Below are 26,388 nucleotides of genomic sequence, written 5' to 3' on the forward strand. Positions count from 1 at the left end.
GAATCTTATTATTGCTAAAAAGCTGTAGAAACTAAAAATCATGTTGTGACTGGCATATCTAGCACTTGGCTTATTAGAGGAAGATTCGGGAGTTTTTATGCTATACTCAGTGGTTTTAGGCTCAATAAACATCTAAGTACAGACTCAAGGTCAGATTAGAGTCCCGCTTTTGTTAGCAGTGAGCCAAAGGTTGTAGCTGTTCATGCAGACTACACAGAGATTTGAGCACATGGATGTACTGACAGGTCTGTTGTAGACAGAGCTGCACACGAGAAGAACCCTTCTGCTTGCAAAATCTGCCTATATGCTGAAGTCATACTGTCCCTAGCAAACTAACTGGTTGGTGAGAGCAGCTTCACTTTCCATGCTGAAAGACTTTTTTTGAATTGAAAAATGGTGTCTCAAAATAGTGTCTCTGCTTTACTGAGCTCAACCAAGAAAGTCCCAGCAATGAGATGTTAGATAAGGGCTTAAGTACCGTTGCTGGGATCTGTGCGATGCCAGACCTGGATCTGTATTTCTTGTACCAAGTGATGCAATTTTAGCCCATTTCGTCTCACTTCTGTGGTGCTGCAGAATCTTAAAACCCTTCCTAATTTTGGAAGGAACTGACTCTAGCTGATGTGATTCGTTACCATCTTTGAGGTGTGGTTGAAGAACCAGATGGAAGAGGCTCTCCTGCTAGGGAAGGAGGAGAAGAGCATGGCAGGGCAATAGCAATAATGAATCAGTGCAATACTCAGTGGAGGCAGTGGATTCTCTAGTTTCTCGAGCAGGGTCTTATTTCGTGGGGTTGAAAGCACTTACAAGCTCCCAAATGACATTACAACTTCTCTTTATTGTCCTTTTGCATTAATCTTGGAGCTCTGTTTACCCAGATCTTCTCTGCTGAAACTGAATCAGCAATACCATGAAGTAGGAGTCTCTTAACTGGGAAAGCAATAGCACTGGTCTCCAGTGAGCCATAGATGAACTGTTGTCCATCTGCTGGAAAGGGTTCTCCCTACGTCTGGATATTTCTGTGCCTTATCATACTTGCTAAAGGTAACTTGGTAACTAGTCTCTGGAAGGTTTGTGGTGACTATACAGTGCTGTTCTTTACCTTACAAACTCTTTTGCAAGGGGATAACAGTTCAGAGCATACCAGATTTTGAAGTTTTTATTTGCTCTTTCAATTTCTCTCATGATCACTGTTTCTCTATTCTTAAATACATAGAAAGGAAACGCGCAGGGACTTCATTCTAATTTAACAAATCATACTTTGTTATAGAGATTCTCTACAGGCAGAATCCAGAATATGCCTGTAGCAGCAAGGTCTAGCCTACAGAACACAGCTGATATTTACATTTTTGTTTTGTTTTGCCTTGGCTCTACAACAGAATTTGTTGTCCCTGGTTGTTCTTCAGCTTTATTCTGCTGTTTTCATGTTGGCCAAACTGGTAATGGACCCCTCTGTTCCCCTACATGATTCGAGTACCACTGAGTTCCTCAGGCAACATCTGCCATGGCACGATTGCGACCTGGAATATTTTGCTATATTGCAACTGCGAAAGCTGTAGTAGAGGAATCTCTGCTCAGGATACCTATTCCCAAACCTACACCAATGCAATTATCTCCACCCGCAGCTGGAGAGGAGATAAGGGGTTTTAAACAGTGCAGGTGCAGCCTTAGTGTTGCCACTTCTCTACATCTTCAGCCTATAGACTGCAGTGTGAGAACGGACTCCAGGAGTGTCGGTAACCCCGGTACAGCTCGATGCCACTGCTGCATGTACCGGATATTGGCAAATGATGGCAAGCCTTCTGCAATAATTCGGAATTCCATCCATCAGTAGTAACCGATGTACAAATAAAACTTGATGACATGTATTTTATGTGAAAAAAAAAATAATGTAAGAACTGTATATTGCATTAGCAGCTTTGTGTATAAAATGGCATTTTGGCAATCAGAGTCTAATATATTTAAAACTTTTTTTTTTTTAAAAAGGATATTTGATATTGTATGGAATTGACTTTATTGCTACTGTAAGTATGAAAAGATGGTTTCTTAACATGTTGAAGCAATGCATAAAATCTTAAATTGTATGTAAAACTCATGCCAAAAGGGTATGTCTGACAGTATTAGCACCTGACTCAGTGTCTTTAATAGAGAGATTGAATTTTTTAATTTAAAAATTATATTAAATTTCTTTTAATAATACAAAAATGCCTCGGAGTTTTAATTGGTTTGCATTTTGGGACTCTGCCTAAATGTCTCTGCCTCTCTTTCAACTGCCAGCACAGCCAGGCAGTGGGTTGCTGTAACGTTTTATTTTCCAGCCGGTAGCGGTTCTTTGTGATGGGGACAAGCAGGAAGGCCAAAACCTGAACTGCATTCCCTGGATTTTGGCCTGTAATTCGTTAACGCGCTTCATTAGGAGGGTCCTTGGCAGGGGGGTGGGTTTGGATGAAGGCAACGGCACCCTCCCCCTCCCCGCCCTGCCTGATGGGACACAGGGCACGGTGGGTGACGGGCACAGTGAGGGCAAAGCCTCCGGCGGGCCGGTCCGTGTCCCGCCTTGCAGCCGCACGGAAGGAGCGCAGCGCGGAGACCGGGCAGCGGCCGCCGTAGCCAAGGCGGCCTCCGGGGCCCGGGACTATCGGGGCTGAGCGGTGCGCTGGCCCCGGCGCGGCGGAGAACGGCTCCGCGGCGGACCGGGCGCGGTCCCGCCCCCTCCCCCCGGCCCGACGGGGCCGTCCGGGCGGCGGGGCCGGGCCGCCTCCGCCGCAGCCAACCGGGGCGCGGGGCGGGGCGGAGGCTCCGCCACTGGCGGCGGCGGCGCGGCCCTGTTTGGATTCAAAGCCGCTATAAAGGCGCTGCCGGGCCCGGGCGGCCGCAGCGCGCCATGGCCAACCCGTCGCAGTGCCTGGAGGAGGGCGCCGGGTGCTGGCCGCCGCGGCCGCCCGGGCCCTACAGCGAGGCGCAGCGGCTGGCGCTGGAGGAGCTGGTGGCCGGCGGCCCCGAGGCGCTGCGGGCCTTCCTGCGGCGGGAGCAGCTGCCGCCGTTCCTCTCGGAGCCCGAGGTGCAGGCCATCGCGCGGGGCGCGCTGCCGCCCGCCGCCCCGGAGCCGGCGGGCGAGCCCTCGCTCGGCGCCTCCCTCGACGCCTCCTCGCTCACCTACTTCCCCGAGCGCTCCGACCTGGAGCCGCCGGCGCTGGAGCTGGGCTGGCCGGGCTTCGCCAGCGGCGCCTTCCGCGGGCTCACGCGGGTGGAAGCGCACTTCCAGCCGGGCTGCGGGGACAGCATCTACGGCTGCAAGGAGGCGGTGCGGCGGCAGATCCGCTCCGCACGGCAGGTCAGTGCGCGCCGCGCCGCTCTCGCCGGCGGGGAGCTCCCGCGCGTCCCGGGGGTGCGGGCTCTGCCGGCAGCGCTCCCCCGGAGGCGCCCTGCCCGAGCCCTTCTCCAGCGGGTCCGCCAGCCGGAGCGGAAACGAGCAGCTAATCATGAGCATCTCTTTCACGTGGTACCAAGCGAGGCCAAGTGGCTTTAAAATCCCTGTCGAGCAAAGGAAGCCTTGTTAGGAGGACACGCTCGTAAGCACAGAGCGGCTGGTACTCATCCGTCTATGTGCTACACCCGCGTAACCTCGCCTTCCCGGTGACATTGCTCCAGGGGTGGTGGGTCAAGAGTTCCCCATCCCCCAGTGTTGCGTGCAGAACTGCTCCTGCCGTACGTGGCCAAACCACCCGCTGGCTTCGAGCTGATCTCGCTCTTACTCAAAGGTTTCCTATTCCAGGTTCCTTTCTGATGTGCTCTGCAAGCTGGATTCGCTTGCAGAAGTCTCCTGCTGTCCCTTAGAGGCCTTTTTTTATGTCAAATCCTTTCTTATAACAGAATGGTACCTATCATTATGTCTCTCTTCTTCATCTCTTTCTCCTTATCAATCACCCCGGAGCAATCTGCAGACCTGCTCTTAGCAGACCTTCCCTCCTACAGGAGTGGATGGCTTTGATCTGATGCGGAGTATGGCTTAAACATCCCGGGGAGTAGTAACTTCTAACTGTTCTCTATAATTCATTATGTTACCTGAGTTTAGAGCCTCCAACTGTAATTCCCCAGGAGGGAACCACCTTTCTCATTAGCAGCCATTCAATTGGCTGAGCTAAAATTTAAAAGTACAGCTTCCTCCTCGGGTGGCCTGGTGAAGCAACGCCTGTCTCTGCTCATCGTGTGCTCACACATGGCACACCCTGAATCACCAACTGAGCTTAATCCCTGCCTGCTTCTGGGCACAGCAGCATAGTGGGAGTGTGAGGATGACATGAATGATGGGCTTCTTGCCAGAAACTGTCACAGAGGAAGCTCTGTTCTCAAACGAACGTTATCAGGTAGATGAGACCAGTCTGGTGACTCCATGAGAACATCTGTTTCTCCAAAAAGCTGTACTTGTTTGTAACGTTCTTGCGTGTAGCATCCTGCCAAATGCCTTCCCTCACGCCAAGCCGACAGCCAGGCAAGCTGTTCCTGGCACTGCTCTGTGCGTGCCTGACCCAGGGAGTGTTGTGGACATGGAGCGGGGAGAAATTTTGACCCTCTATAATTTACAGAATATCAGATGCCGCATGATGTTGCTCAATCACGTCTGAGTTCTTCAGGTTAATGTGAGAAACAGGGAAACTTCAGGTGCTGTGTAGTTTCTTCTCAGCTTGCTCAAATGTGGTTAGCTTGAGTGATTAAAGGAGATGCTGTTGTGTCTTGCCTCCACTATCCTGAAGGGATGAGTGTAGAGAAAAGGATTTTCTCTCTCGCCTCTAAACATAACTGTACTTTTGCTCATTTTGAGTAAAAGTGTATTTCTTTTTCAGATGCTAATTCTGGGATTAGAACTCAAATGTGCTGCTGATTGAGTAGTCATTTGAAAGCACCAGTGTTTCCAAGGGGTTTAGTGTGAATTATTCTGTTTTCAGGAGTTATTTTCCTAATCATCTGGTCTTGTCAAAAGCATCTTGTTTTTATCTTCTTTTAACACTTAGACAAGTGATCGGGTGGAGAAAAGCTGAGGAGACACGTAAGAAGCACAAGCATAAACTAACTTTATCTAAGAAATACCAATGTGCCTCTGTGTGTCATACCTAAGAACTCATCCGTATGGAACCAATCCCTTAAGGAGCAGGGCACCGGTGGGAATGCAAAGCTTAGCTTGTTCTTGTGGGAAATATTTTCTCTGAATACAGGCAATGCCACACACAGAGCAGCTGTGTTGCATGCAAATATGCCTTGGGCGTGTTGCAGCAATGTACAGATGCACATTGGTGAAACACTGGCACAGGTTGCCCGGAGAGGTGGTAGATGCCCCATCTCTGGAAATGTTCAAGGTCAGGTTGGATGGGGCTCTGAGTAACCGGATCTAGTTGAAGATGTCCCTGCTCATTGCAGGGGGGTAGGACTAGATGACCTTTAAAAGATCCTTTCTAACTCAAACCATTCTATGATTCTATGTCTTATGTATCGGATAAAGGCAGGTGCAAGATCTAAGAGAATAGAAAAGTCAGTCATGAAGCTAAATCCTTTATGCCTTTGTGCTCCTGCTTTTGAAGGATGAAAATTCACACACCCTGAAATGGTGTGTGATGTGGCTTTGAGTTAGCTGGAGGGATTTTGTTCATAAAGGTAGAACTTTGTCTGTCTTTGGCCCATTGAAAAAAAATCTTCCCATCTTAGGACTTGCCTTCTGTAAAGAACTATTGAGTGAACAGAAGGATTTCTTGTGAAGGTATGGGATGGAAAGTCAGAATACATCTAGTAAGAGTCTGGAAATGGTGAAAAATGTTGTCACGGAACTAGTTTTTCTCTTGGTAACTTAAATAGGGACAGTATTTCCTTCCTACCACACAAAGAGAAAGCAATCAGGGTTTGTGAGATGTTCAGCTGTGACAGTGAGTTGGCCATTTGAGCTGATTCTCCTGCAGGCACTGGCTATCTGTAGTAGGTTTGCGATGCTGGGAGCACAGGAGTGGAGATGGCTTCTCTGGATTCCCAATTCCACAGTTGTAGCTTCTCTGATGTTAACAAAAAGCCACATTATGGGAGATTGTCGGAAAGCAGGCTGTGAAAGTGTGCAAAAGGAGCAGCAGACGTCAGGGGAAAAACCTCTTCGGGCTTATGCTTTGCACTCCAGGGCACAGTGAATTCAGAGAGACACGGTGGGAATGCAGAAATCTCTTATAACTTGCCAGGGCCTATGCAGCAGGACAAAAAAATGTGCATCTGACCTTGATGATAGCAGCAGGAGAAGATGGCTGGGGGAGGCAGTGATCTGGCCTTGTGTGAAAGAAAGCTCTTGAACAAGTGTTGTTGCCTTTTTTTTTTTTTTCAGGTCATTGCCCTTGTGATGGATTCCTTCACAGATATTGATATCTTTAGTGACCTTCAGGATGCCTATAACAACCGCAAAGTCCCTGTCTATATCCTTCTTGACCAGGACTTTCTACCTCATTTTTTGGAAATGTGCAAGAATCTGGGAGTTTGCCCCGAGCAGGAAAGTGTAAGTACTAAACATTGGGTGGGTATGGGCTTTGTTTTTATTTTTCGTGGTATAGTTTATGGTTATGGATGTCAAAAATACCCTTTTATAAAACATCAGGCTCCTCTGAAAGACTAAAGCATTCTAGCAGTTTGATAACTGATACAAAGGGTGTTTTCTGAAGCGTTTCTCAGCTCCTGATGATCAAGACTCAATAACGCATGGTTTCAGTATAGTCTCTAATCCAGTATGTGAAACTGCCCACAAACTCAGCAAAAAAAAAAATGTAGAAAAGGCACATTTACTCCTACCCTACACTACCTATATGAAGGAGCTACAGCCATGCTGTGCAGCTCCCTGTTGTGCTGGGTGGAGTGCGCACTCTGACCCCTATCCTGGAGAAGCAGCAGTTTTCAAGCGTTTAATTTTGCAACATCGAAGTAGCTTTATTCTTTGGCTCAGAGAACTGCTTGCTAAGGAAAACAGAAACTCAGGAAGCTCAAGGGTGGTATAGCTCTTGTAACATCTCTTCACTGAGGCATAGTTGCTTTCTTTTAAAAGGGTTTGGATGATGTGACCCAGGTGGTTTGTTTGATTCTGAATATAAGCTGACATGACTGTTAAGTCTTGGCTTGGACAGGCTTTTGTTCACCCCAGTGCATTTCTCTGGACAGGGGAACAGTCCTAGCTTCATGGGCTGTTCCATCCACAGACTCACCTAATCTTACAGAGACACTGTGTAACTAAAAACACTCACATGCAGACAATATAAGCAACTTCACTTCATTCCTCTCTTTCACAGTGGGTGTGACTGCTTTTGGGTAGAATGGCTAATGAAAGCTTTTTGGAAGTTAACTTAAATCTGATGGTACTTTTTCTCCTCTTTTCTAAAACAGCTGATGAGAGTTCGAACTCTCACAGGGAACACGTACTACATGAGGTCGGGTGCCAAAATTGTTGGGAAGGTCCATGAGAAGTTCATGTTAATTGATGGCATTAGAGTGACAACAGGCTCCTACAGGCAAGTATTGGGGTCTGCTAGTGCCTGATCAAGCTATAGAAAGGGAGAGTTTCTCCAAGAAGGATATATTAACTTTGCTGTTTGCCTGCTATTAATGGATGCCAATGGCAAGTGGACTAGATGAGTCTAAGTGTGACTAGCATGAAACTGAAAGCAGCTTTGGAAAACTGGTTTATACATCTTGTTGCTAGCAAAGCACTTGGCCATGGCTAAATAGAGTTCTTCCTGAAGGAGAGAGAGTGAATAGTCTGTCAACTTTATACCTTCCTTATGCACAGCACTTCTAAGATGAGTCTTGCTATCTGTAACTGTATGTGTGGTGACGCACTGGAGATTAACTGGGATCTTGGTTTGTTTTCAATAGTTTCACGTGGTCGGACGGGAAGCTGAACAGCAGTAACCTGCTGCTGTTGTCAGGTCAAGTGGTTGAACACTTTGACCTCCAGTTCAGGATTCTTTATGCCCAGTCGATGCCCATCAGCCCTAAGTGGCCGTCCAGCTGCAGAAACAGTGGGATGTTTGACCACCTGGTGAACAGAACAGAGTCCCCTAAAGAATATACTGTGGAAGGCAACTTGAGAGCAGAATTTGCCAGACTGTCTAGTACTCCAAAGAAACTGTTGAAAGAACTCGATCTGGGTGAAGGTGCTCCTGGAGGAAAAGCCTGTAACCTGGGGCATTCTTACCTCTGTGAAGAGGAGTGGTTCAGCGATCCAGAGGCCATAGTGGAACGGAAAAGCACATCGACTCAAACGGGCCCATGGGAAGAGAAGCCTGTAGTGACTGTGTGTGATGCTGCCGCGCAGACCAGTGCTGCAACGGTAGAAGCTGGCACTCAGACTTCTGTCACTGCCAGGATGACGGGCACTCAGACTTCAGTTTTGCTGAAGACTGCAGTGACACAGACAAAGGAAGACGAGTACACAGAAACACCCGTGCTTCACAGAAAGTTGTCAAAAGAAGGGTCTTCTCTGGCTGGAAAGGCTGTATCAAGTTCTAGTCTGCGATCACTGTCTTCGTCATCATCCCAGTGCTCTCTTGCAAGCTCTACCGGCTCACTATCTTCGCTCCGGTCCTTTGAATATTCAAGCAGTCACAGGGCAGAATATTTCCAAAAACTGCATAAAGAGAGGCAATTCCACTACTCCACCATCAGGTCAAAGCTTAGCCACATGGTGGATATCCTATCCCGGAGGGGACGTGTGCCTGAAAACTACGTGACCCAATACACCGGAAGATGCAATCTAAAACAGAGGCGTGACATCAGCTCCAGCCTGCGCAGCCTCCGGGATGTTTCACTCTTTTCTCTGAATAAATAGTTACTGCACTGAATGCAGAGCACAAAAGCTCTGTTCTCAAACTGCAGTCACTTTTTATCTGCCGATTCTTCTACTTCCTTCTTGGCACTTTCACTTTTTTAATACGTGTACATCACTCTCCAGCACTTTCTTTTATACTATGCAATTTAAGCAATAAAAAGAGAGGTTAATTTATACTGTAACTACTTGCATGTTCCTCCTATATGCATTAGTGGTGATGGTTCATTTTAATTCTGAATGTTTTAACCTGAAAAGTAAGCTTAGTACTGTTTCCTACAATTGCTAATGCTCTGACTTTAAACTGGGAAAAAATCTGAGTCGGCCTGATCGTGCTCAGAGTGGCTTTGGAGATTTAGCTTACATCAAGGTAGACTCAATTTTTTTTTTCTTTTTAATATTCGCTTTTATTTCTACTTTCTTTTGGCATGAGAGGAAACAGCTTTTATAAACAGCCATGAAGCTAAGTTTGACTACAGAGCTATATACTCTTCCACTAAAGCTGTGAACAGTCTAATTGGAGCATTGCAGGCTTTTATCTTCAACTGTATTCTTTTTCCATTGATTAAGCCTTCTGAAATGGACTAGCTCTTCAGTTTGATCACCCTTTCATGCCTTTGTGTAGCTACATATATATAAAAATGTGTGTGTTTCTGTATACACACATCCTCAGAAGAGCATCTTTTTAAAACCAAGACCAGGAATTGGCAACTAAGCACTCCAAGACAGGTATATGCATTTTAGGTACAGTCCTGATGAAAATATTTCTAGTATTTGGAAGTAAAACCTAGATATATTGAACCTGTAACAGTGTTAATGGGACAGTGTTGCTAAGGGGTTGTTTTTTTTGTGTGTGTGTGAGCCAGAGATGAGGTGATATCTGGAGTTTACTGTCTTGCTGCAGCATACCTGTTGTACTTCTCTTTTGTGATGACTTCAAAGAACTTCATCTCTTGTGCAACTTGTTAAACAGAATTAAGACTTTTAGTCTTAGCACTGTAAAATGCGCTTCCAGTTCTGGCTTGGGCTAGGAATATCTGAACCATTTTGCTTCTGCTAAGAGACCTGTAAACAGCTTCCTCCTTTGGTGTGAACTTAGAGGCAGGACAATCACTGAGGGCACATGACAAAGCCCTTGTTCAAAAGTAAACTTGTGAATGCACTACAAAATGTTACGGGTTGTATTTGCTAATGTTACTGTACAAGTAAGTGCAAGAGTGGGAAAAAAAAAATTCTCTTTAAACTATCCCATCCGAAATATTCTGTCCTTCTCTGTTTATCTTTTATCTACTAACTTGGTTTGAGGAGCTGAAGTGCCATTCTAGTTTTTGAAAAGACTCTACTTTCAATATTAAGTGGATGTCAGGTTAAGTAGCTTTGCAGAGACACTAACTGAATATTTGTTAGCAGTGGGGAGTGTGTGTGTGTGCATGTCTGTGCTTGCTGGATCACTTGTTTGAGCAGTGTGTGGATTCCCTCTCTGAGCTCTGACCTGTACTGTTATTCTTTGGACCTGCATCCCAGTACTTTAGCAACCAACCAGACTCTGAATTCTGCCAAGTTAAATCAGAGTCTGGATAATGTTTTGGGTTTTTTTCTTATTTATGGGCAAGTGTGTCCAGTAGATGGCACAAATCTGCTTTTTATGGCAATATTTGAGACAACAGCTAGGAATGAGTGAATGAATAGAAAAATACCCAAAATTCAACAAGGCTGCAACTTAAGTGTAGACAGCAACGCTTCATTCTGCTAACTTTGGCATTTCTATCTCTGAAATCTATATGGACAGAGAGGCTTAGCTACTCTTACTGGTGGATTTCAAAGCAGCCACTCCCCCCCTGAAGCTGTAAGGCAGATGTACAAAGAGGTGCAGGTGAGAGAAAAAAAGCTCTGTCTGCACTTGTCTAAAAAGATAAGACACCTTGTGTGGCCCCTGGAGCTGGGACACCAGGAGTGAAGCAAGTTGCAGCGAGGGAGCCAAGATACACCTTCAAAGCCAATCTCGAGTTGTATTTTTAAGAGCTCACGTTCAGCAGTGCCTGAATTGTCTGTAAAATCAACTTGTTTGTTCTATGTGCTTTTTCACTCGTACGCTGTGCAGCTGTTGTGGTGCTCCCACAGGAACAAGAAACGCTTCACAAATAAACTTTTGCCACGAGGGTTTTCACCCGATAGTTCCTGAACTTTGTTTTCTGTTTATTTGGCGTTTTGAATCCGAGTGACTAACGCAGCGCTTCCCCTTTCGCTGGTGCTTTTCCTGCTGCTCCAGGTCAGCGGAGCCGCCTGTCCTGGAGCCGCGGGGCGAGGAGGGCCCCTCGCCCTCTCTCACCTTAGGAGCAGCCTTAGGATCGGGGCTGGGGCGCAGGGAAGGGCTGTACTTGCTCTCCCCGCTTAATTCAAGGTTTGCTTTTCCGTGGATGCTTCCCTGGGCGCGGGGAAGCCAGCCGGCTCCGCCACCCGTCACTTTCCCGTGGGCGACACTGCCCCAGCGCCCCGTCCCTCCCCGCTGCCGGCGAGGGGACGGGCGGAGCGGAGGCTCCGCGCCCGCGGGGCACCCTCCGTCAGCGGCGGCGCCGCCGGCTGCTTCCCCGGCGCCGGGCGGGAGGCGTGGAGCAGCCGCCCGCGAGTGGGGCCCGCCCGCGGAGCCGCTATAAAGGCGCTGCCGGGCCCGGGCGGCCGCAGCGCGCCATGGCCAACCCGTCGCAGTGCCTGGAGGAGGGCGCCGGGTGCTGGCCGCCGCGGCCGCCCGGGCCCTACAGCGAGGCGCAGCGGCTGGCGCTGGAGGAGCTGGTGGCCGGCGGCCCCGAGGCGCTGCGGGCCTTCCTGCGGCGGGAGCAGCTGCCGCCGTTCCTCTCGGAGCCCGAGGTGCAGGCCATCGCGCGGGGCGCGCTGCCGCCCGCCGCCCCGGAGCCGGCGGGCGAGCCCTCGCTCGGCGCCTCCCTCGACGCCTCCTCGCTCACCTACTTCCCCGAGCGCTCCGACCTGGAGCCGCCGGCGCTGGAGCTGGGCTGGCCGGGCTTCGCCAGCGGCGCCTTCCGCGGGCTCACGCGGGTGGAAGCGCACTTCCAGCCGGGCTGCGGGGACAGCATCTACGGCTGCAAGGAGGCGGTGCGGCGGCAGATCCGCTCCGCACGGCAGGTCAGTGCGCGCCGCGCCGCTCCCGCGCCGCTTCCCGCCATCCAGCTCCTCCTTCCCCTCGTCGCTTACTTTTAAATAAACTCCAGATTTTACTTACTGTGCTATTTCGGGTTTGCTTTTTTTAAAAAAAATATCTTTTATATTTTTTTTTTTTATATAGGTTCGTTATTTGCAAGCTGTTTTCCCCTTATATTGATGAAAACCTGGCCCGTGCTATCCGGGTGTCACTAAGCGCACTCGAAGAATTGGCACCTGTGAGCGATATGCCCAAAACGTGCCCATTCCCAGCTTTTTTAAGTATCGCTGCTTCCACTTAGACAGGGTGGACACACACCAAACCCCAACTGGGGGTTCGGCCCATGGGACAGACCTGCGAGGGCCGTAGCTGGATCTCAAGGGTGGCTTTACTCGAGGAGCTTGGGTGGATAATCAGATTTTGGTTTGACATATCACAAGAATCTAAATACTAAGTAGAAAAACTTTTACAGAGGTGAGATGTAAAGAGCAGTCAGACACTGGTGAATCTTTTTTTTACTGTTTCTTTTCAAATTTGAAAAGTTTGAAAGACTCTGGAAAGCTTAAGTTTTGGAAGTAAGCTCACCTTTTTCTTCAGGTAAAGCTTTTGAGGAAAAAACATCTGTTCTCAGGAAAAAAATCTCTTGCCTAGGCGTCGGGGACCAAATTTGTCTGACACTGAACTAGACCTCTGTTTTTTATCTCAGAGTGAGGAAGAAACCTGAAGCAATACATTTATTTTGCCACTGTTCTGGATCTTCAGAAATATTCTCAGCACCCCCAGACATCTCCATGATCAGCTCAGTGCTTCTTTTACACCAAAAGTTACTGATGTAGCTGAAGACGACTGACAGCAAAATGTCTTTCCTTTCCTCGTGCAAAATACTTTTTTTATCAGCTCGCTTAGATTTTTGAAGAGGTGCCAAGTCTCTCTCTGCCTTCGTATGTCTTGGCGCTGCTCTAGATCTGGAGTGAAAGGAGACACTGCTCGGGTTATTGTAATTTTTTTCTTGAAGGTGAACTTATATATTAAAACGGGAAGGCTTTAGTATGGCCTCAATTAAACACCATGAGTAACGTACTACTGAACAGATGCAGGACCTATCATTGCTGCTAACTAGTGATGAACTCTGATATTTAATTAGAGAAAAGGCGTTTTTCCACGATAGGCTCTCAGGCTAGATTGCTTGCACCTAATGAACCAAAAAAGATACAGATCCTGGCAAAAGAAGCTTCAATGTCTGCTGCTGGAATACAATAAAAACCTGAAATTCTATAATGCAATAATAATAATCTTGACTGAATTACAGCAGATAAAATCATTTAAGTGACAACAAGATTGGGGCGAATAATCTTTAACAATGAATTCTGTTCATAAATTCAATATTTTTTTTTCCCTATAGAGCGACACGAATGAGTGATTGTAGTGAAGGGGTGATGTATATTGTGTCTCCTGTACCTCAGTGTACTGCACTCGATAATCACCTCTACCAAAACACCATGATCTTCACAGAACTTATTCTAATCGGAGTTATTTATTCCTTTCTCTTCTCTTCTATGTCTGCTAAACTTTTCAGCAGTCCCGTGAACAACAGAAGAATATACTGTATCGCAGAAGGCTGTACCGTGTTCCATAACGACCAGTGGGAAAAAAAAAAAAAAAAAGGAGCAGGGAGATATTTAATTTGAAAGTCAAATTCTTCATGTCCCATCTCCCTTGGGATGCTATGGAAACAGTCTAATGATTTCTTCTGAAACTTGTTGCAGATGATTGCCCTGGTTATGGATTCCTTCACAGATACCGATATCTTCACAGACCTCTTGGAAGCTTGTAGCCAGCGGCAAGTTAAAGCATATATCCTTCTAGATCAGTCTTCATTTCCCCACTTTCTAAAAATGTGCAAGGATCTGGGAGTTGACCTGGAACAGGAAAAGGTGAGTGAGCCTTATCATATTTATAGGGATAGAGAGTTGATCCTCTTATGGCTGTAATCTTTGAGCTATCATAAGAAGAGCTATTGTGCCTGCTGCCACAACTCGAAATCATAGAATCATAGAATCATAGAATGGTCTGGGTTGGAAGGGACCTCAAAGGTCATCTAGTTCCAACCCCCCTGCCATGGGCAGGGAAACCCTCCACTACACCAGGTTGCCCAAAGCCTCATCCAACCTGGCCTTGAACACTTCCAGGGATGGGGCACCTACAACTTCTCTGGGCAACCTGTTCCGAAATGGAGTTTATGTAGCTCTAGCTCTTTGTCGGGAGCTTTAACCATTCTTGCATAAGGTGGCAATTGATAGAAAAACTGAAATCTTTGTAAATGGCTCTCACAGTTGCTTTCTGAGCACAAATGCTAATTGAATATTCAAGGAAATGCAGGAGGAATGTCCAGTTCCTAAAGCATGACTGGAGTTGCTCAGCCTCGCCGTGACTTGGAAGGCTGATGGAGAAGCAGGTTCTCAGGAGTCTGTGGAGTTCAGGTCCCTCCAAGATTTGGCAACAGGTGTTTTTACATCTGCATTCTGCTCGATCAGTTTATGGGGCTGTCCCTTAATGCCACCTCTTTGCCTATGAAACAAGACAAAATTATTTTTTGGTTCCTAAAAGGTGAATCCTGAGCCACCGCACAACAACCTTCGCTAGTTCATCAGTGATCGTTGTTGTGTGTTACTCCTTTAAGTGTAGTCATTTAACTCTGAAATCCGCATAACGCTTGCCATATCTTTAACAGTTGATGAGAATTCGAAATATCACCGGGAACACATACTACATGAGGTCAGGTGCCAAAATTATTGGAAAAGTCCGTGAAAAGTTCATGTTAATTGATGGCATTAGAGTCACAACAGGCTCCTACAGGCAAGTGCCACTTTCTTTCTGTTGCTTTACATGATTTATTTACATGGAAAGGGAAAACAGCCACGTTGCAAAACTTTATCACAGTTTATTTGTAATGTTTGTCCTAAAAAGAGCACGCTGCTCATCATTTGGATTGTAAGAATGATTTAAGTAAAATGTGGTGAAAGAGATTTTCCAGTTAATACTTTGTTAACTGTTTATTTTGAATTGACTCAGAAGTTTCGTATTCTTCCTTTGCTAGTTTTACGTGGACAGATGGGAAGCTGAACAGCAGTAACATTTTGATCCTGTCAGGCCCTGCAGTTGCACACTTTGACCTGGAATTTCGGATTCTTTACGCACGGTCAAAGCCTATCAACCTCAAAGAGTTGTCCAGCTGCAAGAAGAATAAGGTGTTGGACCAGCTGGTCAGGATAACAGTGGCTTCCAGAGACTTGACCAGGGAAAGCTTCCTGAGAATGGAGTTTTTGTATCTTAGAGCATTTGTAGGAAATCTGAAGAGGAAGCGAAGCTGGCCGCGTGCCTCAAGGGAGGCAGTGTACGTGTCAAATAACGCAGTGCATGCCTCTCCTCCGCTGACTAAGAGGAATGGCTCTCTAGTTACGAGGCCACACTGGATCATAGAGAGATGATGTGCACGTTCACTTGGAGTGAGAAGCAGAACCTCAGGAACCATCGCCAGCCCTGCATGTCCCGTACTGTCTTACAGTGTGTTTGTGAGAGCAGCTGGGAAACAAACCTTGAACTGAGAGAAGGTGGTACAGGAATTGTGGTTGCATTTGAAGACCACCGTAACGCAGATCAATAGATACAATTTTGGTATTGTCTTAGGCTCTGCTGTGTTTTTTTAAAAAAACTCTTAGCACCTGGAAAGCCGTTATTGACTTCTAGTATTCTGTCAGATTTACATTTTTCAACCTATTCTTACATGGTTTAAGCTGACGGGTTAGCAGTGGCTTTGCTCAGTAGCTCAAACCTTTTTTTTAAAGGAATCTAGGTGTAGGAAATAATATTGCTTAAAGGTCTTCCAAAGGTGAATAGCGGGACTGCTCTTCTGAAATCAGTCTAAGCTTAGTCTTGTGTTGCACCAACTCTCCACAAACTGTTTCATGACACAGAACTGGAGTAACCATAATGTGGAAACTGGTAGACCAAGTGCCATGCTACTGGTCCTCAAATGTTAGATTTTCTTTACACGAAGCTGTGCTGCTAGGCAGAACGAGCTAACATGTCAGGTGAGCGAGGCTTTTGCAACGATTGAATTTCAAATGATCTTTTCTTTATAATTATACTTGGATTGTTGGACATCGTGCAATAAATGCATGCAAGGGGATGGTATTCCTAAGAACCTGCTATGTTTGTGGTAGAGCCAAATGAGACCATTTTCTTGGCATTACTATACATACTTTTTGGTTTCTTTATGGTTGCTACTGCTGTCTAATCTTATGGAAAAGTTGAGTAGATCTGGAATCTGTGAAGCTGCTGCTACTTCTCAAAAGCCTTACTTCCACCCGATGTGCAGTAACATGAAAGTTGGAAATAGAACCATTTATTTTTGAGGTTTCATGCAAGCTCAATTTTTTTTTTTTAAAGTCAATTCATTTCTGAAGAAAACCAAAAAACCCCAAATGAATAAACTATCTTCCCAAACAGTTGTACCTTGAGGCACTGAAGTTCCAGCAGTCTGCCAGTGCAGAAACTCTTGTTAGTCCAGCCATGGCAGCTGTGACAAAAGCAAAGGTGCACCATTTCTCAAGTTGTTCGTGAGGCTCTTGCTACTGCAGAAAACTTGTGTAAGTGTCTTGTGGGTTCTGGGCTTCAAAGGAGAAGACTAAACTTAGCTGGGGAATTTCATCAGTGATCTTTGTGGACAATGCAGTGATGTACTGATTAGGATACAACTAATCTGCGCCCTTTTTCTTCTGCGCTTACAATCATGGAAATGTAATAGCTCTGACTCTCTTAATCTGTAAATGTTCAATAGTTTGTAGTTTAACAGTCTTAACTTTTATCCAGATGTAAAGAAACTTGAAACATGAATTTTTATTCTTAACTATGTTTTCCATAAACACACAAAAAATACAATATTGTACTCTTTGCAAAATATTGTTTGTGCAGTCTTATTTTCACAATTATCTGTGTATGTTTTCTCAGTTACAAGTTTTAACTTTGTTGTTCATCTCATTAATAGGCAACTCTTTCTATGCACCATTAGTAGCACTTTTTCTCCACCGTTAACGATATATTGACGATACAAACACTGTGATAGGAGTTGTGTTTATTTTTGATAGAGTGGACTTAATCTGAAAAGTACATTGGAATAAATAGCTAGAATTTTAAAAGTCTCTCATTATAACTGAATAAGATCTTTTTCACGTGGTTACCTGGAGGCTCAGCGTAAGCAGTGACCATGGAGGTACCGTGTTGTGCAGCGCACCCTGTGCTAATCGCCACGACCACACTGCTAGTGTGTTGTTAATGAAGAACGAGAATGATTAATGAGAACATAAAATGTTATTAGATTTTTTTCTCCACGAGCATGAATTTTTGACAGCATTACTAAACTTATTAGAAGCTGTTTATTTCTTCTCTCTCTTTTTTTAATTTTTTTAATCTGGTACTCCAGCCTATCCTTAATTAACTCAGAGCCTACATTAAATTTGACTCAATACTACCTTTCATGGGCCGTGCTGGCTCTGTGGTAGGGCACCACTGGATCTATTCGCTATTACTGTAATTTTTTTCTTTCCAGTCCCTCAGCTGCCCGGTGCAAAGTGCCGCAGTGGTGCACACAGTGCGGAGGCACCTTCGCGTGGCGCAGGGAAGCGCTCAGCTTCACTCAATTAACGCGACGAGGGCTTCTCCGAGGCTCTCTTCCCGTCCCGTTAATGCCGGGCTCTCCCCCAGCTTACACGCTCGGCACTGTGAACCGGGACCCGGTTTTGCCGTTAAGGCAGCGTCTAAAGCGTCAAGGCTTAACGCTTTGCTCCCACGGCCCCGGTGTCGATACCGGCAGGGGAGGCGTCTCCCCGCAGCCAAAGCGCCTGGCGGGGCCGCGCCGCGGGCACCATGGCAACGCCGGCGCGTCACGTGCGCGCCACCGCTTCCGCTCGCCCTCTCACCCCAAGATGGCGGCGCCCGCGGGACCGGTGAAGTTTTGGAAGCCCGGTGAGGGGGCGCGGGAAGCCGCGGTGGCGGGGGGAATAACCTCAGGTGCCACATGGCGGGGAGAGCGCTCAGCAGAGCGGAGGGGGCGTGTGGGCGGCACGCCGAGCGGGAGCCGCCGGTGCGCCTCGGCAGCAAAGGCCCCCCGTGTCCCGGGCTGCGGGAGCAGCAGCACTGCCGTTAGGCTGAGGGGTGTCAGCCCTCCCCTCGGCACTGGGAGGGCCATGTGGAGGGTGATCTGGGGGGTCCCGAGCACCAGGAAGACATGAACGTACTGGAGCTGGGCCACAAAGGTGGTTGAGAAATGGGAGCGTGCGGCACGCTGAGGCTGAGAGCCGGGATTGTCCCGCCTGGAGAAGGGGAGTCTCAGAAGGATCTTTTCGATGTATGTAAATACCTGATAGGGGGCTGTGAAGAGATGGAGCCAGACTCCTCTTGGCAGCGTCCCCTGGCCGAACAAGAGGCAGTGGGCACAAGCTGAAATATGAAAAAGCTTAAAACATGAGAAAAACCTTTTCTGCGGTGGGACCGATGAGGTTCTGGAATGAGCAGTCAGGCAGGTGCTGGTGTCTCCATCCCAGCTGAAAGAGGACCAGAGCAGCCTGCTGTAGGTGGCCCTGTGGTAGACAGGGTGCTAGATCAGAAGGTCTCCAGAGGTCCTTCCACTGTGACTCCGTGGTCCTTCCCTCGGGCTTTGGGCAGTCGTGTACCGTTCCATTCGCTTATCCCAAAGGGGAGCTTGGTGGGTCTGATCTAGGCAATTGTTTTTAAATTGGTCACTGCCTTGTGGTATGCTGTGGTTTGCAAAGCTATTCCAGAGTCGAGATTAATTTAGCAAACAGCTTCTTGAAAATTTGAATATTACAGTCATATGTGTGTATATACAATATGCATATGTGGTAATATGTTGACAGTATTAAAAAAAAAAGCGTAGAAAATGCTGTGAAAGAAAATCAGTGGCTGATAAGAAGTAGTATCTGTGAACTTTGTTGGTTTGACAAGATCTAGATATTCAAGTCCACGGTTCTTAACTTCTCCATCTGTCCTGGGAAGTGAATAGTTGTTGGATTCGTTGCTAATCACTCTTAAAATTGGATCAATTTGCTATAAAACTTCCTTGGCAGGTTTGAATAGAGACTAGCTGTTTTTAAAGTGGGAAAAGTGAGAAAAGTCCAAACAAGCAAATCCTACAAAACAGGGGAATCCTTCTCTTTGCTCTCAGACTTTCCCAGTTGAATCTGCAGCTGGAGATGATACGTTCCATTATTGAAATGAATTTTTTTTCTAGTTCATTTGCATGATTCAGCATTTTTGTTTGTCAGCAGTTTTATGGTAACCTGCAGCAGGAATAAACCAGATTTCAGTTACTGAGGGAAATTCAGATCTGAAGTGAGCGATGTATCTCGTGAGGAAGCAAGGTTGAATGTTTATAAAGTTGATGTTAGTCATGGGAAGTTCTGGTACCTGTCTGACTGGCCGGCTTAAAATCCATGGACATACTTCTGAGGAAGATATCGAAGATACATCTGAACTGTTGCACAGAAAAAGAAGAAAATTCCCAAGATCTGGCTGTATATTTTTCCTATGTGCTTTTTTCCTCCTTTATCTTCTTTTAAAAATTGAAATACTTATTCGCATTAGATTTACTTTTTTTTTTAACCAGCAGGAGACAGGTATTTCATTTGAAAGAATTTCTGCATGTTTACTCTTAGTTAATATTTTGATATTTTCATGGAAATGTTAGTCTTTTTGATATATGCTGCTACCCATGATTCTTCCTTGTATGGAACAGGTTTATTTTGGTTGCATGGTGATACACTAGGCACAGTTGTATTCTTCTAGTTAATTTTAACTTATGTCACCCAGGCACGGAAGGTCCTGGTGTCAGTGTCTCAGAGGAGAGACAGAGTCCTGCGGAGAGTAGTGGCATAACCGTCATCTACAATCCTTATGCTTCCCTTTCTATTGAACAGCAAAGACAAAAGCTGCCTGTTTTTAAGGTACAGAAATTCTTTTTGGTGTATCAAATCTGTTCTATGATGTCTGGCTCTTACGTCTTTTTTTGAAAGAGCAGTATGGAATCACTTTAGAACACAAAACAGAAATTTTGTGACCTTGCTTTCTTTATTTGTTGAAATTGACTCTTGTTTCACAGTTTTACAGGCTTTGCAGATTTATTTTAGTTACTATGTGTTAGGTGTGTCATTTATAGATTTTAAAGAACTGTTTAGCTTTTAGCAGTAAACTCCATGTAAAATGAATTTACTGTGTCTGTTAAATATGTAAGTATTGTAATTTTAATTATTTTCTTATTTTTGTACACATCTGTTTTTGATACTTAAATGTCATCTTTTCTTTCAGTTGAGGAATCACATACTTTATCTAGTGGAGAACTATCAAACTCTGGTCATTGTTGGGGAAACAGGTTGTGGGAAATCAACACAGATTCCACAAGTAAGTGTCTGTTTAACTTGCTAAGTCAGATATTCTTTCGGGGGATTTTACATGAAATGTTAAACCAGCAACCCAGAACTGCACTGTGAGAATGGAATTCACCTGTGCTTGTGTGAGTGACCAAAAGGAGAGAAATGTAGGGCTTTGTATTAGATAGCAGCACCTGATATATCTGTAATATAAAACCTTCTTCCACTACAGGAAAGGACCATAAACAAAAAATAATTTTTTGCTGGTACAAACAGTAGTCACTGTGCTATAGCAGGTGTTTATTACTCTATCAGAATCATGTTTAACATTTTGTGGAGAATATATTTTAAGAAGGAGAAAAGGTACACTTTTCTTACGACCTTTCCTTCTAGAACTTTTTGGAATATTGTGTATTTTTGTGATTTTGTAAAACTTCTCCTTTGTGACTGGAATGAAAAAAGTCTGAGAATGTTTCAAAGTTTGTTCTTGATTTTAACTTTAAAAATTGTAGACTAATGATGATCGTCATCCGCTTCAGTGTGAGCGCAGGACTTGTGCTGCTCAGCTTTTTTTCTTAAAGGTGTTATAAAATAAAGGAAAGAAGAGGAAAAAATGAAGTAATTAAAAAATACTCGAGACCCAAGGAAGTGCTTATAGATGCTTTCTGAAAGCTTATGTGCTTGGGAAGTAGGTGTTGTACTACATTAGTTTTAATGGTGAGGTCAGCAATGCACAGAATCTCCAAGGATTCTGTGTCAGTGTCAGAACCAGGAAAAATCACGTGGTGCAGAGAACTTGCACCTTGCTCTGATCACAACGTGACCAATTCGTTTCTTATCCTCGATATTTGTTTGCAGTACCTGGCAGAAGCTGGCTGGACAGCTGAAGGAAGAGTCGTTGGAGTGACGCAGCCTCGTCGAGTTGCTGCTGTTTCGGTGAGTTTCCCCACATCCAAATTTTCCCCGTTCGTTGTCGTTACAGCCTCTGGTTTATTAGCAGGTTTTGCTGCATAGCTGGAATCGCAACTGCAGGAGCTCCTGGATGAACGGACGTTTCTGCTTCTTCCTTGCAGAACTGCTGGTACTACATGCTGAATCCAACCTGATTAGTAGGTCTTGCCAAGGATTCCAAGTCCAGAATTGCAGATGTGGAAGCTTTGAAATAAAATGGCATTGCATCGGCAGAACTGTACGAAAGTCAGGGCTGTGCAGGGCTGAGCTGTGATTGACTCTGGACTAGAACTGTTCTTATGTGGCCCTGAACGTCTTTCACAAAGTAAAGTAATGGTGTAAATCTGTGTATAGCACCATACTGGAAGAAAGTGGAGCTTGTGTACCTCTTTCTAGCAATTCATACCTAGTTTTCGTGAATCTTTTCTCTGTGATTGTTTTTTATTGTTGTGATTTTATTTTTTTGTGCGTTTCCCCTTGTAAGAGTGTCAGGAAGAAGAAGAAACAATTTTGTTGTGAGAAATCTTTTCATACACATAGTATGTCTAGGAGAGCATATAGTCAGCTGGATATACTGTGAGAGGAAGAAGAGGAATGCTGAGGGCAACAGCTTGTGCTTTCTGGTAATAGCCCGCATAGAAAGCATCCAGTGCTCCTTGTCTTCATAACTGCTGCCAAACATTGACTTGGTGGGCTGAAGTTTCTGCTGCAGCATTCTTTTTGTACAGAAATCTGAAGTGCCCTTTGGTAACCCTCATTTTGCCTGTTCTTTATAGTGTATTAAACCGTACCTGCAGCAAATCAGCTGCTGCCTCTGGTAAAAACGTAGCAGAACGAGCAGTTGTACAACTCACTGTTTCATCTCTTCCGGTGTTCTTTGACCAGATCCAACGTGGTTAAGGAAATAGTCTCTAGCAATGATCTGCATCTTGTGCTTTGGGCAGGCTGCCTGCAGTGTCCTCCCTTCTCTCCTTTATAGGACATTGAGCTGACAGTGCACGGTGCTGCAGGAGACGTTGTGTGTACTGCAGTGATTTCTCACGACAAACTTGCTTCTCTTTTCCCTTTCATGTCTTAACACATTTTTAAGCCTAAAATAAAAAGATTACTCATTTAGGGCTTACTATGTAGACACGGTAGGATTTTTCCTTGAGAATATTGTTAGAAACTGCCTGGACTGTATGGCTGTTGCAGGGAGATGAGAGACTTGATTTACTGCTTTGTCTTGAACTGAAAGCGATCTTTTATTTTAATAGGTGTGCTTATCTGCTTTCTCATCTAGAGTATGGGGTTTGTCAGAAGTAAAGATAGGCAGTTGCAGAGGCATGAGGCGTGGTTTAGAAATTCCTGAACTTCTGCTTGCATTACCCAGGCTGCCAGTTATCCTAAATGCTTGGGCTGAAAGTGATGGAGTGATAAGATTCCAAGTGAAATCAGGAACTCGCTGCCTGTCGGTATGGTTTAGAATGTCACTCAGATGGCTGAAAGTAGCTTGGTCTTGGAATTCTACGAGGACTAATGCATGTATTGTGGAGTTTTATTGTGTCTTTAGCTATTAAATGTCTTTGTAGCTTTCTGAAACCATGGCCTGATAATACCTAATATTCTGTAGAATAAGTCTGAATAAATCAAAATTTTTAGCTAAAGGAGCTATTGGCTTAAAACTGGCCCAGGGTAGTGCTGTTCCAAAAATTGATGCTTCTTTTACTTATTTTGCCAGTTCTCTGTCTGTTTTCTGCATAGAAGATTCTGTATTGTGAAAAGTTCAGTAGCATCTTTATTTGAAAACAAAACAAAACAAAACAAAAACACCAAAAAGTCTGAGTAAGTTCAGGGACAGATCAGCTTAACTGACAACCTTTTTCTGCATGCAATACACCTGTTCTCCTTCCCTTTTGTATGCCACCTGTGTTCTTAGAGTGCACTCCTGCAATTGCTGGTCCTTGCCCAGTGTTGTGACTGGTTGGGTGCTGCCTTTGTAGGTTTGTCAGAGCACTTGTGACAAAAAGGAACCTCTGTAGCTTTCCTGAGTAGAAGCAGTGTGAAACAGATTTATTAAGTTACACTAAAACATTTTGGAAGTATTTACCATTTGTATGTTCAGTATGAGCTGTTATGTCAAACAGAATTTTGTGTTTGAATGAGAACAAATAATTCTTTGGAGGGACGAGCTCTGTTCCTGTTTCGATGCCAGTTCTCTGTGACAAAATAATAATACAATGAAGTGTGTTGTGAGCTGCCTCTTGTTTATAAGAATCTCTTTTCTCAGGTTGCAGGCCGAGTTGCTGATGAAAGAGGTGCAGTGCTGGGGCATGAAGTTGGATATTGTATTCGGTTTGATGACTGCACGGATCCACAGGCTACAAGAATTAAGGTGAAACATGAACAGTATGTGGTTACTCTGAAAGAATTAGCTGAAACTCTTCAAGTACTTTTGCAAAATGAATGAGGACCTTGTGATGCCCAGTAAAGAGCATAGGTAGCATTTCAATTTTCCAGGTGGATACCCCTCAAGTGACCATCCAAACATTAATAAGACGAGTATGTGTTCTGTTCTGCTAGTCTGGCAGCCACTGCTGTAAAACTAAAGGAGATTTCCAAGGTAGCTGTGGCCAGATGTTGGTGCAGCGCTAGCGTGGCCTCTTACGTCACTCAGAGTCGTGGTGAAAGGCTGCAGTGAATCACAGCTAAAGCATCCTCACCACCCTAAAAATAAGTTTTGATTAAATGCACAGATAAAACATAAGATGAATAAACTAACAGAGTAATTTGATGTGGATTAAATAGCAAGCTTTGCAGCTGTTCTTCAGTGCTGTGAGCAATAGTAATGCTGCTGGTGTTGGTACAGACCAGAGTTTGCTGTAGTTATGCTGGAATAGTGATGATGATGAATGAGCCAATTTACTTTTGGATTAATTTTTTTTTTTTCTGAGGCTAGTAACCCTTTGAAAGTGAAAGAAATGGAGATGTTTGTTCATTAAATGCAGCTGAAATATTCTTTTTTCTTGTTTTGAGTGTGATGATTAATCATTTGTAGTTGGAAATTTGGAGGCTTTTACCTTGCACACCAGTTCTTGCCTAGTTCAAGGCCACAGTTGGAGTCCCCAATCAAACTACTGTTTGATGGCTACATAAAGCTGGTGGGTTTCCACTGGCTAGGACGAAGAAAGTATTAAATTAAAATGTTGCATTTTATTGAAATGTTAAGGTTTGTGTTCTGGTCAGAAATGTATGATAGATATTAAGAGAGGGTATTGACACACAGGATGTTATTGGTAGAGCACATTTAACCATGTTACAGGCAAGAGTGAAGGAACTTCTCTTGCCCTGTTCCAGTGCTGCCAACCTGTTATTTTTTTTCCGATACAAAAATAACTAATTTTAAAAAATTCAATACTGATTAAAAAGCAGTCACTCTGCTTGTCTCTGGATTACCACTCAGAAATACGTATTTGGCTTCCAGAGCCAAATCAATTTAATAGGTCATTAGAAAATTAAAGGCAAGGAAGAATTCAGGCAAAAGCCTAGCAAATAATCTTTAAAAATCGCATGGGTAATCAAGACTACCTGATAGGGTTTTTTTTACATTTTTCTTTGCATTCACCTTTAGTTTCTAACTGATGGTATGCTGGTGAGGGAGATGATGGCTGATCCTTTATTAACAAGATACAGGTAAGAAAACATGCAATGAATGCTTGCTGAAGTGTAATTTGGTAAGCAACTGCATTTTTTTTAGACTGAGGTGTGGTTATTATAAATTAAATACTGAAAGATGTGTATTTTAGGAGTTTGACTTCTTTATGTTGAAAAGACTGTTAGAAAATCCGTTGATTGTTGTAACACCAAACCCTGCAGGACTTGGTGCTGTGGTTTTGGAACAAAAGCTAAACAGGCCTCTTAGAGTCTCAATTGTTTCATTTATTAGTTTTAAATGTACTTTTTATTTCTTTCTGGTGCTAATGGAATTTAAAATAAAATCAACTCAGGCTATTTGGGAATCCAGAAAACCTGTGCAGTACAGTAAAGATAGACCCTTTTTCTTCTACCCTCTTCCAAAAGCTAGCCTGTATAAAGAATGGTATGTATGTACCACACAGTATTCTCTGCATTTTTCTCCCGACTTCCTTGCTGTGCTTTTTTTAAGTTCCACAGTTTTCTAAGTGGGTGTAAACAGTAATAGTCCAGCAGCAGATTTCAAGTAATGATTTTTCTAGAAGACAGGAATAGAAGACACTGATTCTAGTGTCAATCAAACCCTTTCTGAAGTCTTATCTTTCTGCATTATTCGCAGTGTCCTTATGCTGGATGAAGCCCATGAAAGGACTCTCTATACAGATATTGCCATTGGCTTACTAAAAAAGGTAGGGTTTTTTATGTTCTCTGTAACTGTTTTCATTTTCATCCTTTTCATTAAACCTCTGATCCTGACGACTTATTAGTGAACCCATTTGAGAGACAGTGATTTCTAGTTCCTCATTTATCCCACAGCCTATTGTACATACCCAGCTATTTAATTTAGGCATCTGACACTCAGGTTCCTCTATTTCTTCCCTCTGATGCTGAAATTTCTCCTTAGATGATATTAGCAAAAAGGTAGCCTTCATTCTGCTGCTGCAGATCATGTGAAGTGATCTGACAGGGGCTTGTTGCTGACTTTCAACCTACCAAAGATCGGACTCCTGCCAGAAATTAAGGGTAAACTTTAATGACTACAGATTGAATGCCCTTAAAATGAATATATAAAACTCCCAGCAGTCACCAGGTTGTTAGATCTACGGGGTGATATGGTTGCTTCAGTTCATCAACTGTCTTGAAGTATCGAAGTATTTTTAAAGAGAAGTTACTGGTAATCTGGATGCTCTAAAACTTAGTTCTAGCTTTGTATCTCAGAAAGTAGTTTTCACTCTGAATGTTCTTGGTCTCTATCCTAGGTTCAGAAGAAGCGTGGGGATCTTCGGCTGATCGTGGCTTCAGCCACCTTGGATGCAGAGGTATAGCTC

General features: G+C 44.6%; 3 protein-coding genes across 4 annotated transcripts in view; all 3 read left to right on the forward strand.

The window, feature by feature from the left end:
• The first annotated feature begins 2,884 nt into the window (after positions 1-2,884).
• Positions 2,885-8,842, forward strand: LOC104370261 (protein FAM83D). The gene is made up of 4 exons (XM_086623015.1): positions 2,885-3,334; positions 6,356-6,523; positions 7,399-7,523; positions 7,888-8,842. The coding sequence occupies exons 1-4, from the start codon at positions 2,885-2,887 to the stop codon at positions 8,840-8,842; spliced, it is 1,698 nt and encodes a 565-aa protein (XP_086479141.1).
• Positions 8,843-11,527: 2,685 nt separating this feature from the next.
• Positions 11,528-15,481, forward strand: SACK1D (scaffolding CK1 anchoring protein D). The gene is made up of 4 exons (XM_086623049.1): positions 11,528-11,977; positions 13,760-13,927; positions 14,725-14,849; positions 15,091-15,481. The coding sequence occupies exons 1-4, from the start codon at positions 11,528-11,530 to the stop codon at positions 15,479-15,481; spliced, it is 1,134 nt and encodes a 377-aa protein (XP_086479175.1).
• Positions 15,482-17,956: 2,475 nt separating this feature from the next.
• DHX35 (DEAH-box helicase 35) overlaps positions 17,957-26,388 on the forward strand; it is a 31,920-nt gene continuing 23,488 nt past the window's right edge. The window contains exons 1-8 of one of the 2 annotated variants that reach the window (XM_086622915.1): positions 17,957-18,017; positions 19,881-20,014; positions 20,376-20,468; positions 21,296-21,373; positions 23,658-23,762; positions 24,999-25,060; positions 25,680-25,749; positions 26,320-26,379. In XM_086622915.1, coding sequence (XP_086479041.1) covers positions 17,978-18,017; positions 19,881-20,014; positions 20,376-20,468; positions 21,296-21,373; positions 23,658-23,762; positions 24,999-25,060; positions 25,680-25,749; positions 26,320-26,379 — 642 coding nt within the window. In that variant the 5' untranslated portion in view covers positions 17,957-17,977. The remainder of the gene's footprint in view (positions 18,018-19,880; positions 20,015-20,375; positions 20,469-21,295; positions 21,374-23,657; positions 23,763-24,998; positions 25,061-25,679; positions 25,750-26,319; positions 26,380-26,388) is intronic. The other variant, XM_086622914.1, reaches the window with a different exon arrangement.

This window comes from Tauraco erythrolophus, chromosome 18 (assembly GCF_009769465.1).
Source record: "Tauraco erythrolophus isolate bTauEry1 chromosome 18, bTauEry1.pri, whole genome shotgun sequence".
NCBI lineage: Eukaryota > Metazoa > Chordata > Aves > Musophagiformes > Musophagidae > Tauraco > Tauraco erythrolophus.

Bases quoted from the DNA above. Each gene is read 5' to 3' on its own strand.
- LOC104370261 (XM_086623015.1), top strand. From the start codon at position 2,885: ATGGCCAACCCGTCGCAGTGCCTGGAGGAGGGCGCCGGGTGCTGGCCG. The intron at 3,335-6,355 runs GTCAGTGCGCGC...TTTTTTTTTCAG, and splicing joins AGATCCGCTCCGCACGGCAG to GTCATTGCCCTTGTGATGGA. The intron at 7,524-7,887 runs GCAAGTATTGGG...TGTTTTCAATAG, and splicing joins GTGACAACAGGCTCCTACAG to TTTCACGTGGTCGGACGGGA.
- SACK1D (XM_086623049.1), top strand. From the start codon at position 11,528: ATGGCCAACCCGTCGCAGTGCCTGGAGGAGGGCGCCGGGTGCTGGCCG. The intron at 11,978-13,759 runs GTCAGTGCGCGC...AACTTGTTGCAG, and splicing joins AGATCCGCTCCGCACGGCAG to ATGATTGCCCTGGTTATGGA. The intron at 14,850-15,090 runs GCAAGTGCCACT...TTCCTTTGCTAG, and splicing joins GTCACAACAGGCTCCTACAG to TTTTACGTGGACAGATGGGA.